Source organism: Danio rerio, chromosome 8 (assembly GCF_049306965.1).
Source record: "Danio rerio strain Tuebingen ecotype United States chromosome 8, GRCz12tu, whole genome shotgun sequence".
Lineage (NCBI taxonomy): Eukaryota > Metazoa > Chordata > Actinopteri > Cypriniformes > Danionidae > Danio > Danio rerio.
Window position 1 is genome coordinate 9295311 of NC_133183.1, and position 16961 is coordinate 9312271.

Sequence of the window (16961 nt, forward strand, 5' to 3'; positions counted from 1 at the left end):
TAATCGTGCTAATACAAATAACATTATACAAATGCAAATTGTCATGAATAAACTGAAAGGTGAAGAATGCATGGAGGCAGTGCTTTTATATTTATGTAGAAAATAATAATCTTCGTAACATTTTAATCCTATATGTAAAGATATTTGTGTATTGCTGTTTATCCAGTGTTTTAAGTGTTTTGACCGGCATAGGCACATAACTAAGACGCTCTGCAATAAATTTTAGACCAGCTTTCAGTTGGTCAATGGCACAGTCTATTTTAGTTCCTTAAAGGGCACATAGTTTACCCCTTTTTTATGATTTAATATTAATATTATGGTTCTTCTGAGTGTGCCAGTTTAGGTTCAGTTCAAAACACAGTTCAGTTTTTTTATTGTAATGTGTTTAAAAGTGTTATTTTGAGGGCGTGTACACACGTCGCTGTTTTAGGGGTGTGTTGCTTCACATGAAAATTAGTCTCGACTTCCCGTCCAGTGTAACAAAGGGGTGAAGCCAAGAGCTCCCCCACTCTGTGTTTGGCAACAGACAGGCAGACAGAGAGAAGCAACATGAGTGAGAGGACCAGCATTCAGCTGTACGCCTTGGACACAGACCAAGCAGAGAGTACACAATAATTTGTGTCTTTGTATAGTTTTACAGCCAACTGTGTGCTAGTTTAAAGTTCCGAGCTTGTACACCGAGACTTATAACCACGCACACTGAATTAACTTTGACTGAGGCACCGGATGCGCCGCTCAGAGCCGTGATACGGCACACCAGACACGCACATTTGCTTGTTATTTAAAATGAAACTATTCAGATGATGCTCTGTGAAGCGGCAGAAATATGAAGTGTTCTGAATCGTGGCTGGGCGTCGCAGACAGCCACCGACTTGAAGCGCTGTTGTGTGTACCCTTAGAGAAACCTATGTTTAGAATTCTGAAATGCATGCAGCTGCGTGGCGTGACGCTATGCGCCGCCATGCAGGTCTTCTGGTGTGCGACCTGCTGGCAAGTTTATTTTATTTCCAATTGAGGGCTGCACACGTGAGGCATCGCGCTCGCACTTTCCAGCTGCACCTAGTTAAGATCACAGGGAGCTCCCGTGGCCGCGAGAAATGCAAACGGTTGAAGTTTAAGATAGACGCAATGAAAAGTGCACATGTTTGCAAACCTACCTAAAGTTAGAAACAATGGCTCTGATGAGAGCGATAATGTAATGAATTATGAGTTTGTTTTGAGCTTAATGAGCCTTACATCTAAAAATAGAGCAAGGGTGTTCCTTTTGTGACATTGCTTTGACTCACACGCTGAAAATGGCGGACGTGAATCAACAAACTGAGGATATGGTATTACACGCCTGTATTGGTGGGTGGGGGAACCGCACTCCTATTTTTTCCGATCTTTCCTATTTTTTCCGATCTAAAAAAAGGTCCATTCCCTAGTAGCAAAGAATTCTGGCCCAGATTTGGCATAAAGCTGGCACAGCAGGCATTCATCCGGCACTGGCATACAGCATGTGGGCCAAACATGGCCCGGGTTTGGCAGAGGTGGTACCGTCTTTAAGGTGGCACACAAGATTTGGGCCAGATGAAAAACGTAGTATTTGGCCCAGATTTAAAAATTTGAAAGTGGGCCATGTGAGTTTGGCCAGTCTTGACCCACATTTAAAATACACTAAAATCATTTTTGAGTAAAGAAAAAAAATTCTACCAATCAGGTCACTTTGAGAAAAAGCATGCCCATAGTGTGCCTAAAGCGCATCACTCCATGGGTTTATCAATTTCATTGCAATCGTGACACACCAACCTATCTGGCCCAGTTCAGGTCCAGTTATGAGTTATTAACTTGGCTGAGACTTGGCCCAGATATGGTCCGTGTTTGGCCCTTGTCTGGAAGCCAGATTTGGTCCAGTCATGTACCGTAATTCACTGCAGCATGTGGGCCAAGCAAAACCTGATTGTGTGGGCCAGAGCTGGGCCAGAGAAATTTTGCTATGTGGGTTTGGTTCACCGTTTTTATGTTGTTAAATTGAAAAAAAAAACACTCTGTGTGTTTATATCACCCCAATGATATACACTATACTTACACACGTCTGTTTAAACAGTTTGAAAAGTGGATTTTTTACAATAGGTGCACTTTAAAATATCAATGCCAACAATGCGCCTCAAACACACCTCCTTTATAAACCGGCACACCCATGAGTTCACAAATGTCACAAATGGATTTGCAATTTAAACTATGTGGCACAAAACATGAAAATTACTGTTGTGCTGGTCTAAAAAATAGCTACAAATCGTGTCAATTACATCTTGCGCCTTATTGTGCCGGGTGTATGATAAGGGCCTAAGTAAGAAAAGCATTTTTTTTCCAGTATTTGCATTTATGTAGCTGCTTTTGTCACAAAAACAAACCAAAAATGTTTGAACTATAGGAGAAAAATGCTAAGAAAAACAACAGAAAACATGAAAATAACCACAGTTGGATTTATTGCCCAAAGTGAAAAGATTTGTACAGTGAAAGAATAATAAGAATAATGCTGAAATGCCATTTAATGTAGAGGCAGTCAGATGCGTGGAGCACTGTTGAGGAAATCACACTCTCAGCCTAAATGTGTGAAAATGAGAAACTCTCTTCGCTGTTAATTGTGAGCAAGCCTGCATAATTCACACCCGTTGACCGAATGAAGCAGCAGAATCACCTTCACAGCCGCAGACAGGGGTGCAGTAGTGCTGGGAATGGGACTCTGCCATGATTGAGTGCGTCAGATGAAAGAGTGAATCGCTGTGGGTGCAGGAGTGTTTTTGGGGCAGATGTAGGTTCTGGTGAATACTAATGGTGGCCCAATCAGGCTTCAAACATCTCTGGTTGCCAGTGTGTGAGGAATATTAAGTGCTGGCGTCTGAGATCACAGGACGGCTGTAAGGAGATCAGGCACGGTGCAGGTTTCATCACGCTATATGCCTGTTCTCTGATTCTCCGGATTTTTCTCGGCTGTGTTCAGAGAGTTTGAATGATTGTTAAAGACAACATGAAACAGCATTCATTCAGCACTTTCACTTTTCATTGCATTTCAGAGTGAAACTAGCATTTAGGGGGAAATAATGTACTGTGAGGCTTGTTTTTTTCCAAGTGTGATTTAGTTTCAGTGTCTGAAAATAAATATTGGAAACCTCTAGTGTGTTTTAAATATTACATTTTGTGAAAAGCCATATTAAATATATTAAAAACGAGTACTGTCAAACAGTTAATTGTATCCAATATAACAGGTTCATAGGGTGACTCGAGGCTCAGTGGTTCGCACTGTCGCCTCACAGCAAGAAGGCAGCTGGTTCGAGTCCCAGCTGGATCAGTTGGCTTCTCTGTGTGGAGTTTGCATGTTCTTCCCATGTTGGTGTGGATTTCCTCCGGGTGTTCCGGTTTCCACCACAAGTCAAAAAAACGTGTTATACTGTAGGCGAATTGGGTAAGCTAAAAGTGTCCGTAGAGTATGTGTGTGAATGAGTTTGTTTGGATATTTCCCTGTGATGGGTTGCAGCTGGAAGGGCATCCGCTACGTAAAACATCTACTGGATAAGTTGGCGGTTCATTCCGCTGTGGCGACCCATGATTAATAAAGGGACTAAGCTGAAGGTAAATTAATGAAGTAAATAAAAGTTCATATTTACAAAATATGTTTCTTGCGTACTGTGTATAATTTTGTGTAAATAAATGTGTTAATGACTATAATGTAATTAATATTTATGTATAAAACAATTGAATTCAATTTATTTATAAAGCACTTTAAAACAACACAGTCGACCAAAGTGCTGAAAACAGAGAGTAACACAAACTTACAAATAAATAAATATAAAATGTCAACATCTCGTGCTGTGTCAAAAGCCAAATTGAACAAGTGGGTTTTAAGAAGAGATTTAAAAACAGTAATGGAGGCTTGTCTAATATACAAAGGCAACTCATTCCACAATTTTGATGCAGCCACAGCAAAAGCCCGATTCCCTATGAGCTTTTGATTGGTCCTGGGCACACCCAGGAGGAGCTGGTCAGCTGACCTGAGCGAACGAGAAGGTGTGTAAAAACAGAGAAGCTCAGAGAGGTAAAGGGGTGCAGTACCATTTAGACACTTAAAAACAAATAAAAGTAACTTAAAATGGATCCTGAAATGCACAGGCAGCCAGTGAAGAGAATGTGAAGAGGAAGGTGATGTGCTTGTATTTGTGTGTGCCAGTTAAAAGACATGCAGCTGTATTCGGAAGTTGCAGACGAGAAATAGAAGACTGACTCACCCCAAAATAAAGGGCAAGCGGGAGGTTATAAAAGCATGGATTACTGTTTCAAAGTGCTTGTGTGATAAAACGTGCTTAATTTTGGCCATTTGTCTTAAGTGAAAGAAGCTAGAGAATACAAATTATTTATAAATATGTAAATATATTTAATTTGTATATTTTTGTATTTTATGTACAGTATGTGTGTATATTTACTCACACACACACACACACACACACACACACACACGATGGGTTGCGGCTGGAAGGGCATCCACTGCGGTTCATTCCGCTGTGGCGACCTCGGATTAATAAAGGGACTAAGCCAACAAGAAAATAAATGAATAAATGAATATAGATATACATAAATAGACACAGTACACATGTATATACAGTATCATGTAAATACAAACTTCTATCTTGGATGCAAGTAATCATTAAACAGCACACAAAATAACATGTCACACTAGTAACCGCATAGCAAAATGCTTAATAAATAGTAAAATTATATCTTAATATTTTTAAAAAGCAATTATTACTAAATATTATTACTAAATATATATGATACATAATATATATATATGCTTCATTATTGTTAAATTTTATATAATGCAAAAATTTTTATTTGAATGTAAAATATGTAGTTTAAAGCTTAAACAACTATTTATATGTACTTTAATATTATTTAAATAAGTATTACATTATATTATATATATATATATATATATATATATATATATATATATATATATATATATATATATATATATATATATATATATATATATAATATTAATGTAGAGGAGGTGCCGTGGCTCAGTGGGTAGCGACGTCGCCTCACAGCAAGAAGGTTGCTGGTTTGAGCTTTGGCTGGGTCAGTTTGCATTTCTGTGTGTGGTTTGCATGTTCTCCCCGAGTTGGTGTGGGTTTCCTCCAGGTGCTTCGCTTTCCCCCACAGTCCAAAGACATGCGCTATAGGTGAATTGGGTAAACAAAATTGTCCTTGTGTATGCGTGTGAATGAGTATGGGTGTTTCCCAGTGATGGGTTGCAGCTGGAAGAACATCCGCTGCCTATAACATATGCTGGATAAGTTGGCAGTTCATTCAGCTGTGGTGACCCCAGATTAATAAAGGGACTAAGCCGAAGAAAAAATGAATGAATTTTAATATAACTCTTTAGTGTATACTGATATAATACTTTACAATATAAATTTATGGTTTAAAATATAAAACATATTTATATAATAGCACAATAAAAAAAACTCATATGTTGTGTGATCTTTATATATAGTGTGGACTTGATGAATTCATGTTGTCCTGAAGGAGTCCTATAAATATTCTGTAATGAAAATATCCTGCATCAGTGTGTGAAGGGATCTGTGCATGTTCTCTTTTCACTCATAGTGTGATTTTGGGTGTGTGTTGCAGAAAGAGGAGATGTGTGGGAATCTCACCCTCCAGCACCACATGTTGGAGCCTGTGCAGCGAATCCCTCGCTACGAGCTGCTGCTCAAAGACTACCTGCACCGGCTGCCAGAGGACGCAGACGACTTCAAAGATGCCCAGAGTGAGTGCACTTCATCCTTACCCTGACCTGCAATATAACCAGGGTGCGAATTACAGGGGGGTTGGGGAGGACTGACACCCCAATAACGCTTTATCCCACTTGAAGAACGTCAAAACAAGATGTAGCCATTTAAAACCAAGCCATTTAGTACCAAGAAATAGTTTGCTCTGATCTGTTTTTAAATAATAATGTTAATAATCAAAATAAGAGATATAAATATACATTTGACCACCCCTGTTATGGTTCATACCATTGTGAATGCATAATCACTGCGAACAACAGTTTGAAACTGCAGATTTAGCGCATTGATAGACATCGTAAGTCTTCACAAGTTTGTTTTGCTATTTGTTTTGCTCACAATTGCTGTTTGTTTCTACATATAGCCTGAAAGTAGTCAAATTAGACGCATAGTTTGTAAAGTCTGACCTACAGTAACATCTGAAACAGCTAATCAGAGGATACTGTAGGTCAGAATACACAAAATATCCCTTAAGACACTGAAAACTTAAATATGTTTAGTTAAAAAATTAGAAGTCATTTAAATAAATACATGAATGACTGAAGCATGCGTTACCCAAACAATGACTATATCCCTGATGATCAATGTATAATTTGCACACTCATTTGAACTGAAATAAACTAAACTTAAACTCTGAAATCTGGACTTTACTAGAATTTCTATTATAAAAGCGCTTTATAAATAAACATGAATTGAATTGATTATAACCACTCCTGTATCAGCCTGGAAAGATTTCAGAGGAAAGATTAATGCAAGGTTAACAGGCTAAGATAAAAAGTCATAATGAAAAAAATATATAATATATTTTCTTATGAAAGCTTGTAAAACCAATTATTTGTATATTTTTATTATATGAAAATATTTATCATAATATTTAAATAATGATTATATATACATACATAAAATACTATTGTATGTAATTAATTAAAATACTATTGTTAATAATTAATTAATATTTAAATAATGTGAAATAAATAACACTATTTTACTGTTTACATAAAGTTTTACATTAATTAATTATTTTATAATATATATTTATTCACTTAAAAAAGTGCATATTAAAATATACTTCTGTAATATGCAAAATGGAAAAAAAACAAAAAAACATTTCCTACGAAAGCTTGTAAAAAACAAGTATTTGTATATTTTTATATTATGAATATATATTATAATATTAATATAACACATATAACATTCTATAATAATGTGTTTACATTATGTGTTAATATATATTTTTTGTAGCATTTAGATTTTTTTATAAAAGTATATATTTAAATGTACTTCTGTAATATGTAAATATACTTTTAGTTCTATTTTAAAATTAAAATAGTTCATTTTCATACAAAAGTAATGCCTAAAATGTTTATATAATGAGAAATGGAACAGTGCTGTGTTGCAGTGGGCAGCGCTGTCGCCTCAAAGCAAGAAGGTCGCTTGTTCGAGGATCAGCTGCGTCAGCTAACATTTCTGTGTGGAGTTTGCATGTTCTCCATGTGTTCGCGTGGGTTTCCTCCAGGTGTTCCAGTTTCCCCCACAGTCCAAAGTCATGCGGTACAGGTGAATTGGATAAGCTAAATTGTCCGTATTGTATGTGTGTTAATGAGAATGTATGGGTGTTTCCTATTGATGGGTTGCACCTGTTAAAACATCCGCTGCTTAAAACATATGCTGGATAAGTTGGCGGTTCATTTCGCTGTGGCGACTCCAGATTAATAAAGGGACTAAGCCGAAAAAAAAAAATGAATGAATGAATAATGAGAAATATTAATGTAAAATTATAAAACGTTGTGTTTTAATATACATTAATAAAACTTTTGATTCATTTATCAGTTACTTTTTTTGTTTTTTTTAGGAAATATATACATACAGATCATCAAATATACTATTGTAATATGTTCATGTTTATATTACTAATATTGTATACTAAAAATATTGCTAATATTTCTTTAACGATATATATTATACTCTATATATTAAAGTTCATACAACTGGAAATACTTCAGTGAAAAGATTCATGTGAGGTTAACAGGCCAAAATAAAAGGCTAAATATTTTAAATGAGTCGTGTGAGGTATAACCCATCCTCGAAATTGGTCCTCTGCTTTTAACCCCATAAGTGCACACACACACCGTACAGTACACACACTGAGCAGTGGGTGGCTATTGTTTTGCTTTCAGTGGCCAGGGAGCATTTGGGGTAAGGTGCATTGCTCACTGGCACCTCAGTTGGGTATCGAAGATGGATAGAGTGTGGTTTGTTTACTACCCCTTCTTTAATTCCTGCTGGGAATTAAACCTGTAACCTTTCTATTGCAAGTCCTACTCTAACTAACCATTAAGACACAACTGCTATCTAACATGGGCTATCTGAATATAGAAGAATACACTGTGTGAATAATCAGGATCTTTGTTGTTTCTCCTGTGCAGAGTCTCTGGAGCTGATCGCCACTGCGGCAGAACACTCAAACGCTGCCATCAGGAAAATGGTGAGTTTCAGAGCTTCAGATGAGCGTTACACTCCATCTGGGGTGAAAACCAAACACTGCCACTTAACATGGCTATGTAATTAAGCACGACTGCCTCTTTAATGTGCCGACTGTTCTCAAAGTCTCTCATTTTACAACTGTTAATTGCCTATGGGTTTGTTTTCTGCATTTCGAGACGTCCTTTCCTCCAATCTAAAACTATTCAAAATGGGAAAATTCCAATTCAAAACTTTTTAAAATGGGTGATTTGTATTTATTTATTTTTTTTGGACAAATGTGAATGTTTTGTCTCTCAGGAGCGCATGAGAAAGCTGTTGAAAGTGTACGAGCTGCTTGGAGGGGAGGAGGATATCGTTAATCCCACTAATGAGCTGATTAAAGAGGGACACATCCTCAAACTGTCAGCTAAAAATGGGACGTCGCAGGATAGATACCTCATTCTGGTAAGTCAAACATGCACAGATAATAATGATGTGTTGGAAATAAAATGCATTAATGTCCGTCAGTCGGTCATGTAGCAGGCAAGCAATCATGGTTCATTGGACACATTTAAATGCCTTTATTATATATATATATATATATATATACACACAATTAAAGTCAAAATTATTAGCCCTCCTGTAAGTTTATTAATTTTCAAATATTTCCCGAATTATGTTTAACAGCAAAGACATTTTCCCGGTATTTCCTATATTATTTGCTAGGCGACCATCAACTGTTTTCTCAGAAGATGACTAGCTGTTACTAATTACCTCTAATTAGTCTACACAAATGTGTATATTCCATAGAAGTTGAATGGTCAGTTCTTGTCACGTGACTGGCGGTGCGCTCCTCATAGAATTCATTCAACTGCATGCATCTGGAAGCTGTGCACCTCAATTGGAACTAAGAAAGAAACTCTAGAAAAGACACGATATGTGAACGGCCTCTAAAAGGCCTTCATTTGCGATCTGCAGCCGTTGATCTTCTTGTACAGACATGGTGGATACTCCTGTTTGTGCATGTAAAAATAAATCCCCAAAAGAAATTTTCAAGGGTCAAAGAAAGTTATTGATTGAGAGAAAGTAAACCGAAATTTTTGTACTGTTTGTTCATTTAGTCTACTGCAATATTAGTTTTGATCATAAAAATGTTTGTTTTATATTTATAGATTTTTTGTTCATATATTGCTGTTTAAGATTAAACTGAATTTATAGATTTTTTTGTTTATATATTGCTGTTTAAGATTAAACTGAATTTATAGATTTTTGTTTATATATTGCTGTTTAAGATTAAACTGAATTTATAGATTTTTGTTTATATATTGCTGTTTAAGATTAAACTGAATTTATAGATTTTTTTGTTTATATATTGCTGTTTAAGATTAAACTGAATTTATAGATTTTTCTGTTTATATATTGCTGTTTAAGATTAAACTGAATTTATAGATTTTTTTGTTTATATATTGCTGTTTAAGATTAAACTGAATTTATAGATTTTTTTGTTCATATATTGCTGTTTAAGATTAAACTGAATTTATAGATTTTTGTTTATATATTGCTGTTTAAGATTAAACTGAATTTATAGATTTTTTTGTTTATATATTGCTGTTTAAGATTAAACTGAATTTATAGATTTTTGTTTATATATTGCTGTTTAAGATTAAACTGAATTTAAAGATTTTTTGTTTATATATTGCTGTTTAAGATTAAACTGAATTTATAGATTTTTGTTTATATATTGCTGTTTAAGATTAAACTGAATTTATAGATTTTTTGGTTTATATATTGCTGTTTAAGATTAAACTGAATTTATAGATTTTTTGTTTATATATTGCTGTTTAAGATTAAACTGAATTTATAGATTTTTGTTTATATATTGCTGTTTAAGATTAAACTGAATTTATAGATTTTTTTGTTTATATATTGCTGTTTAAGATTAAACTGAATTTATAGATTTTTTGTTTATATATTGCTGTTTAAGATTAAACTGAATTTATAGATTTTTGTTTATATATTGCTGTTTAAGATTAAACTGAATTTATAGATTTTTTTGTTTATATATTGCTGTTTAAGATTAAACTGAATTTATAGATTTTTTTTGTTTATATATTGCTGTTTAAGATTAAACTGAATTTATAGATTTTTTTGTTTATATATTGCTGTTTAAGATTAAACTGAATTTATAGATTTTTTTGTTTATATATTGCTGTTTAAGATTAAACTGAATTTATAGATTTTTTTGTTTATATATTGCTGTTTAAGATTAAACTGAATTTATAGATTTTTTTGTTCATATATTGCTGTTTAAGATTAAACTGAATTTATAGATTTTTGTTTATATATTGCTGTTTAAGATTAAACTGAATTTATAGATTTTTTTGTTTATATATTGCTGTTTAAGATTAAACTGAATTTATAGATTTTTGTTTATATATTGCTGTTTAAGATTAAACTGAATTTAAAGATTTTTTGTTTATATATTGCTGTTTAAGATTAAACTGAATTTATAGATTTTTGTTTATATATTGCTGTTTAAGATTAAACTGAATTTATAGATTTTTTTGTTTATATATTGCTGTTTAAGATTAAACTGAATTTATAGATTTTTTGTTTATATATTGCTGTTTAAGATTAAACTGAATTTATAGATTTTTGTTTATATATTGCTGTTTAAGATTAAACTGAATTTATAGATTTTTGTTTATATATTGCTGTTTAAGATTAAACTGAATTTATAGATTTTTTTGTTTATATATTGCTGTTTAAGATTAAACTGAATTTATAGATTTTTTTGTTTATATATTGCTGTTTAAGATTAAACTGAATTTATAGATTTTTTTGTTTATATATTGCTGTTTAAGATTAAACTGAATTTATAGATTTTTTTGTTTATATATTGCTGTTTAAGATTAAACTGAATTTATAGATTTTTGTTTATATATTGCTGTTTAAGATTAAACTGAATTTATAGATTTTTTTGTTTATATATTGCTGTTTAAGATTAAACTGAATTTATAGATTTTTGTTTATATATTGCTGTTTAAGATTAAACTGAATTTAAAGATTTTTTGTTTATATATTGCTGTTTAAGATTAAACTGAATTTATAGATTTTTGTTTATATATTGCTGTTTAAGATTAAACTGAATTTATAGATTTTTTTGTTTATATATTGCTGTTTAAGATTAAACTGAATTTATAGATTTTTTGTTTATATATTGCTGTTTAAGATTAAACTGAATTTATAGATTTTTGTTTATATATTGCTGTTTAAGATTAAACTGAATTTATAGATTTTTTTGTTTATATATTGCTGTTTAAGATTAAACTGAATTTATAGATTTTTTGTTTATATATTGCTGTTTAAGATTAAACTGAATTTATAGATTTTTGTTTATATATTGCTGTTTAAGATTAAACTGAATTTATAGATTTTTTTGTTTATATATTGCTGTTTAAGATTAAACTGAATTTATAGATTTTTTTTGTTTATATATTGCTGTTTAAGATTAAACTGAATTTATAGATTTTTTTGTTTATATATTGCTGTTTAAGATTAAACTGAATTTATAGATTTTTTTGTTTATATATTGCTGTTTAAGATTAAACTGAATTTATAGATTTTTTTGTTTATATATTGCTGTTTAAGATTAAACTGAATTTATAGATTTTTTTGTTCATATATTGCTGTTTAAGATTAAACTGAATTTATAGATTTTTGTTTATATATTGCTGTTTAAGATTAAACTGAATTTATAGATTTTTTTGTTTATATATTGCTGTTTAAGATTAAACTGAATTTATAGATTTTTGTTTATATATTGCTGTTTAAGATTAAACTGAATTTAAAGATTTTTTGTTTATATATTGCTGTTTAAGATTAAACTGAATTTATAGATTTTTGTTTATATATTGCTGTTTAAGATTAAACTGAATTTATAGATTTTTTGTTTATATATTGCTGTTTAAGATTAAACTGAATTTATAGATTTTTTGTTTATATATTGCTGTTTAAGATTAAACTGAATTTATAGATTTTTTTGTTTATATATTGCTGTTTAAGATTAAACTGAATTTATAGATTTTTTTGTTTATATATTGCTGTTTAAGATTAAACTGAATTTATAGATTTTTTGTTTATATATTGCTGTTTAAGATTAAACTGAATTTATAGATTTTTGTTTATATATTGCTGTTTAAGATTAAACTGAATTTATAGATTTTTTTGTTTATATATTGCTGTTTAAGATTAAACTGAATTTATAGATTTTTTTTGTTTGTATATTGCTGTTTAAGATAACCCCCCCCCCCCCCCCAAAGTATTAAAAGTTGATATCAATTTAGAGAAATTGAAGGCCCTTAAAAACTATTATAAAGCATTGCATGCTATTTTATAAGGTATTACTGTTACTTTTCTATAAAAAAATGTAATATACAACTACACTGCATGATAAAGTTTGCCTGAATTTAATCTGCAAATATTGGGATTCTGTGTAGTTTATGAAACCGATAAAATCCTGCTGTATTTGATGTCAGGCTGCTTTGTTTAAATGTCTAAAATATGGAAAATATGGAATCAGCCAATTTGCTAGTAAAAAAAAATGCAGTCAGCCATGAAATATCAAGATCAATGCATCAGTATCTTTATAGATGGATGTGGTGAGTTGCATTAAATGGAGACTCTAAAGTTTCATTGATTTATTTAAAGGTCAGAGAGTTTGCTAAAGCTCCACATTAAGTTTTGGTTTTCTTTTTTTGATTTGTATTCCTCTCTCATAAATTTTTCATCACCGTAAATGATTCTCTTTCTTTGTTCCCACACCTATGAATGAAATTGCATTGAAAAGGAGTTATCACAAGCTAAGACTCTTTTGTGCTTTCTTACAGTCAATATTGACTAAAAATACTGTAAGTAAAATGTCAACAGTTACAGTTTAAAACCTACAAGGTCATAAAAGTATGGAAAGAGTCTTAAAAAATCCAGAATCCTGTATATAAAAATATATAATCCTGTAATAATTTTGACTTCATATACAGTTGAAGTCAGAATTATTAGCCCCCCTTTGATTTTTTTTCTTTTTTAAATATATTCCCAAATGATGTTTAAAAGATTCAGGAAATTTTCACAGTATGTCTGATAATATTTTTTCTTCTGGAGAAAGTCTTATTTGGTTCATTTCAGCTAGAAAAAAAGCATTTTTAAATTTTTTAAACACTATTTTAAGGACAAAATTATTAGGCCCTTTAATCTAAATTTTTTATGATAGTCTACAGGACAAACCATCGCTATACAATAACATGTCTAATTACCCTATCCTGCCTAGTTATCCTAATTAACCTACGTAAGTCTTTCAATGTCACTTTAAGCTGTATAGAAGTGTCTTGAAAAATACATAGTAAAATATTATGTAGTCATCAGGGCATAGATAAAATAAATCAGTTATTAGAAATGAGTTATTAAAACTATTATGTTTAGAAATGTGTAGACTAAATATTTTTGCTAAACAGAAATTGGGGAAAAAATAATCAGGAGGGCTAAAATTCTGACTTCAACTGTATATTACATATATACTGTATATATGGTTTATAACAATTTTTCTCTCTCTGAAGTTCAATGACAGGTTGCTGTACTGCGTCCCTAAACTGAGGCTGATAGGACAGAAATTTGGAGTGCGAGCACGGATTGATGTGGACGGCATGGAGGTCTGATGTGTTTTTTTTCTTGTTTACAGCTTCATATTCAACATAAATATGTTGTTATCTGATGGTTGATTGACTCTGCATTGCTTCACAGCTGAAGGAGACCAGCAGCATGAACGTACCGCGAACGTTTCTGGTGTCTGGAAAACAGCGCTCGCTAGAACTGCAAGCAAGGTACGCTTTAGGGAATGTGCTTTGTCTGCTTTAAAAATAAAACCTGAGGTTGATTGACAACCACAGAAATGCTGCCAGCGCTTTTTTGTTAAGAGAAATACCCAAGAAAAGCATATCAGCACTTTGAAAACAAGAGAAATACACTGTAAAAAGCTATTAGTTACTTTACTTTGGAAAGTAAGTAAACTCATTGCCTTCAAAGCAACAAGTTGATTTTACTTTAAAAAGTCAGTAAAAACACTGACTTAACTTTTATAAGTATCCACATACACTCACCGGCCACTTTATTAGGTACACCTTACTAGTATCGGTTGGACCCACTTTTGCGTTCAGAACCGTCTTAATCCTTCATGCATAGATTCAACAAGCTACAGGAAATATTCCTCAGAGATTTTGATCAGTATTGACATGATAGCATCACATAATTGCTACAGACTTGTTAGCTGCACATCCATGATGCAAATCTCCCATTCCACCACATTCCAAATGTGCTCTATTGGATTGATACCTGGTGACTGTGGAGGCCATTTGAGTACATTAAACTCTTTGTCATGGCCAAGAAACCAGTCTGAGATGATTCACGCTTTATGACATGGAGTGTTATCCTGCTGGAAGTAGCCATCAGAAGATGAGTACACTGTGGTCATAAAGGGATGGACATGGTCAGCAACAATATTCAGTTAGGCTGTGGTGTTGACACAATGCTCAATTGGTACTAATGGACTCAAAGTGTGCCAAGAAAATATCCCCAACACCTTTACACCACCACCACCTGCCTAAATTGTTGATACAAGGCAGGATAGATCCATGCTTTCATGTTGTTGAAGCCAAATTCTGACCTTACCCTACAATAAATCGAGACTCATCAGACCAGGCAACGTTTTTCTAATCTTCCATTGTCCAATTTTGGTGAGCCTGTGTGAATTGTAGCCTCAGTTTCCTGTTCTTAGCTGACAGGAGTGGCACTCGTGGTCTTCTGCTGCTGTAGCCCATCCGCCTCAAGGTTGAACATGAGTCTGATTCCAGCGACGCTCCAGGGACAGACGAGTCTTTACTGAGGCCATCTTCCAGCCTAAACCACGGAGAATGAAGTTCTGCACAAGACTTTTGGCCAGCGGAGAAATTAAAATGGTCGTGCCCAACTGAGTCTGGTTCTCTCAAGGTTTTTTTTCTTCACTCCCATCAGGTGAAGTTTTTTTTCCCTCTCCGCTGTCGCCACTGCCTCGCATGGTTCAGGATTGGTAGAGCTACGCATCGATGAATTGGCTCTTCAGTGTTTGAACTCTCAGGAATGATTAAATCACACTGAACTGAGCTAAACTGAACTGAACTTAAACACTAAAACCTGAACCACACTGTTCCAGTTACTGAACCACACTGTTCCAGTTACTATGACCATTTATGTGAAGCTGCTTTGACACAATCTACATTGTAAAAGCGCTATACAAATAAAGCTGAATTGAATTGAATTGAATTGAATTGAATTGAATTGAAGGTTGGACGTGTTGTGCGTTCAGAGATGCTCTTCTGCATTCCTCAGTTGTAACGAGTGCTTATTTGAGTCACTGTTTCCTTTCTATCAGCTGGAACCAGTCTGGCCATTCTCCTCTGACCTCTGACCTTTTTTTGTTTTTGGACCATTCACCCATATTGTAAAAATCCCAGTAGATCAGCCCGTCTGGCACCAACAACCACGCCAAATTCAAAGTCACTTAAATGCTCTTTCTTCCCCATTCTGATGCTCTGTTTGAACTGCAGCAGATCGTCTTTACCATGTCTACATGCCTAAATGCGTTGAGTTGCTGCCATGTGATTGGCTGATTAGAAATTTGCATTAACGAGCAGTTGGACAGGTGTACCTAATAAAGTGTGTGTAGTTTGTTTACTCAATAATTATAAGGCAACAATCTTACTCTCTTTTTTAAGTGAAGTCAACTAATCACTTTCTTTCAGTATATCTGCTGCTTTTGAAAGTTTAAAATCCTTTTCTTTTTTGACCAGGACGGAGGAAGAGAAGAGGGATTGGATTCAGGTAATGTTGTCTTCTCCTTTAAGTCACATGACAGACTCTTGTGTCTCTCGAACATTCGGATATTACATTTACTCATTTTTTCCTTCTTGTTCACTTACACACAGGCAATCCAAGCCACTATACAGAGACATGAGCAGACGCTGGAGACCTTCCGGATGCTCAACTGCTCTTTTAGGGAGGAGGATTTAACTCCTCCAAACTCTCCGGTTAGTGCCCGTCTTAACACTCTCAATGCTGATATTGTTCATTGGTGATAATGAAAACACTGTCATTATTTAAAACGGTTTTAAAAATTTAAATATTTGTTTAAAATTGAAAAATATGCTTAAGTTGAACTACTGAAATATAAATATTGAAGAAAAATATTGAAGAAAAACAAAAATGAAATAAAATGGCAAAAGCACTGTACAAAAATGAATAAACCTTAACTTAAAATTAGATCATGTCATATTTAATTTTCATAAATATCATATTTAAAATGTTAGTTGGTATACTAGAGTTACTAGAGTATGTATATATATATATATATATATATATATATATATATATATATATATATATATATATATATATATATATATATATATATATATATATATATATAAATAAAAGAGCACTGAATTATTATCTTGGCCTCAATTAGGTTTGTAAAAAGTTTTATTGGTTTCATAAATTAAAATAGTTAATAATAAATAATAAATAAATACATTATGGGCTGAGGATATCATTGTTCACAGTCATTATTTTAATTAATTCTTA

At 32.8% G+C, this 16961-nt stretch overlaps 1 protein-coding gene across 4 annotated transcripts in view; it reads left to right on the forward strand.

Moving 5' to 3' along the window:
- Window positions 1-16961, forward strand: part of fgd1 (FYVE, RhoGEF and PH domain containing 1) — a 114579-nt gene that overhangs the window by 85794 nt on the left and 11824 nt on the right. For all 4 annotated transcript variants that reach the window (XM_683702.9, XM_017357408.4, XM_017357409.4 and 1 more), the window contains exons 7-13: window positions 5674-5812; window positions 8258-8316; window positions 8613-8759; window positions 13907-13999; window positions 14091-14170; window positions 16172-16202; window positions 16307-16408. In XM_683702.9, the coding sequence (XP_688794.4) occupies window positions 5674-5812; window positions 8258-8316; window positions 8613-8759; window positions 13907-13999; window positions 14091-14170; window positions 16172-16202; window positions 16307-16408 (651 nt within the window). The remainder of the gene's footprint in view (window positions 1-5673; window positions 5813-8257; window positions 8317-8612; window positions 8760-13906; window positions 14000-14090; window positions 14171-16171; window positions 16203-16306; window positions 16409-16961) is intronic.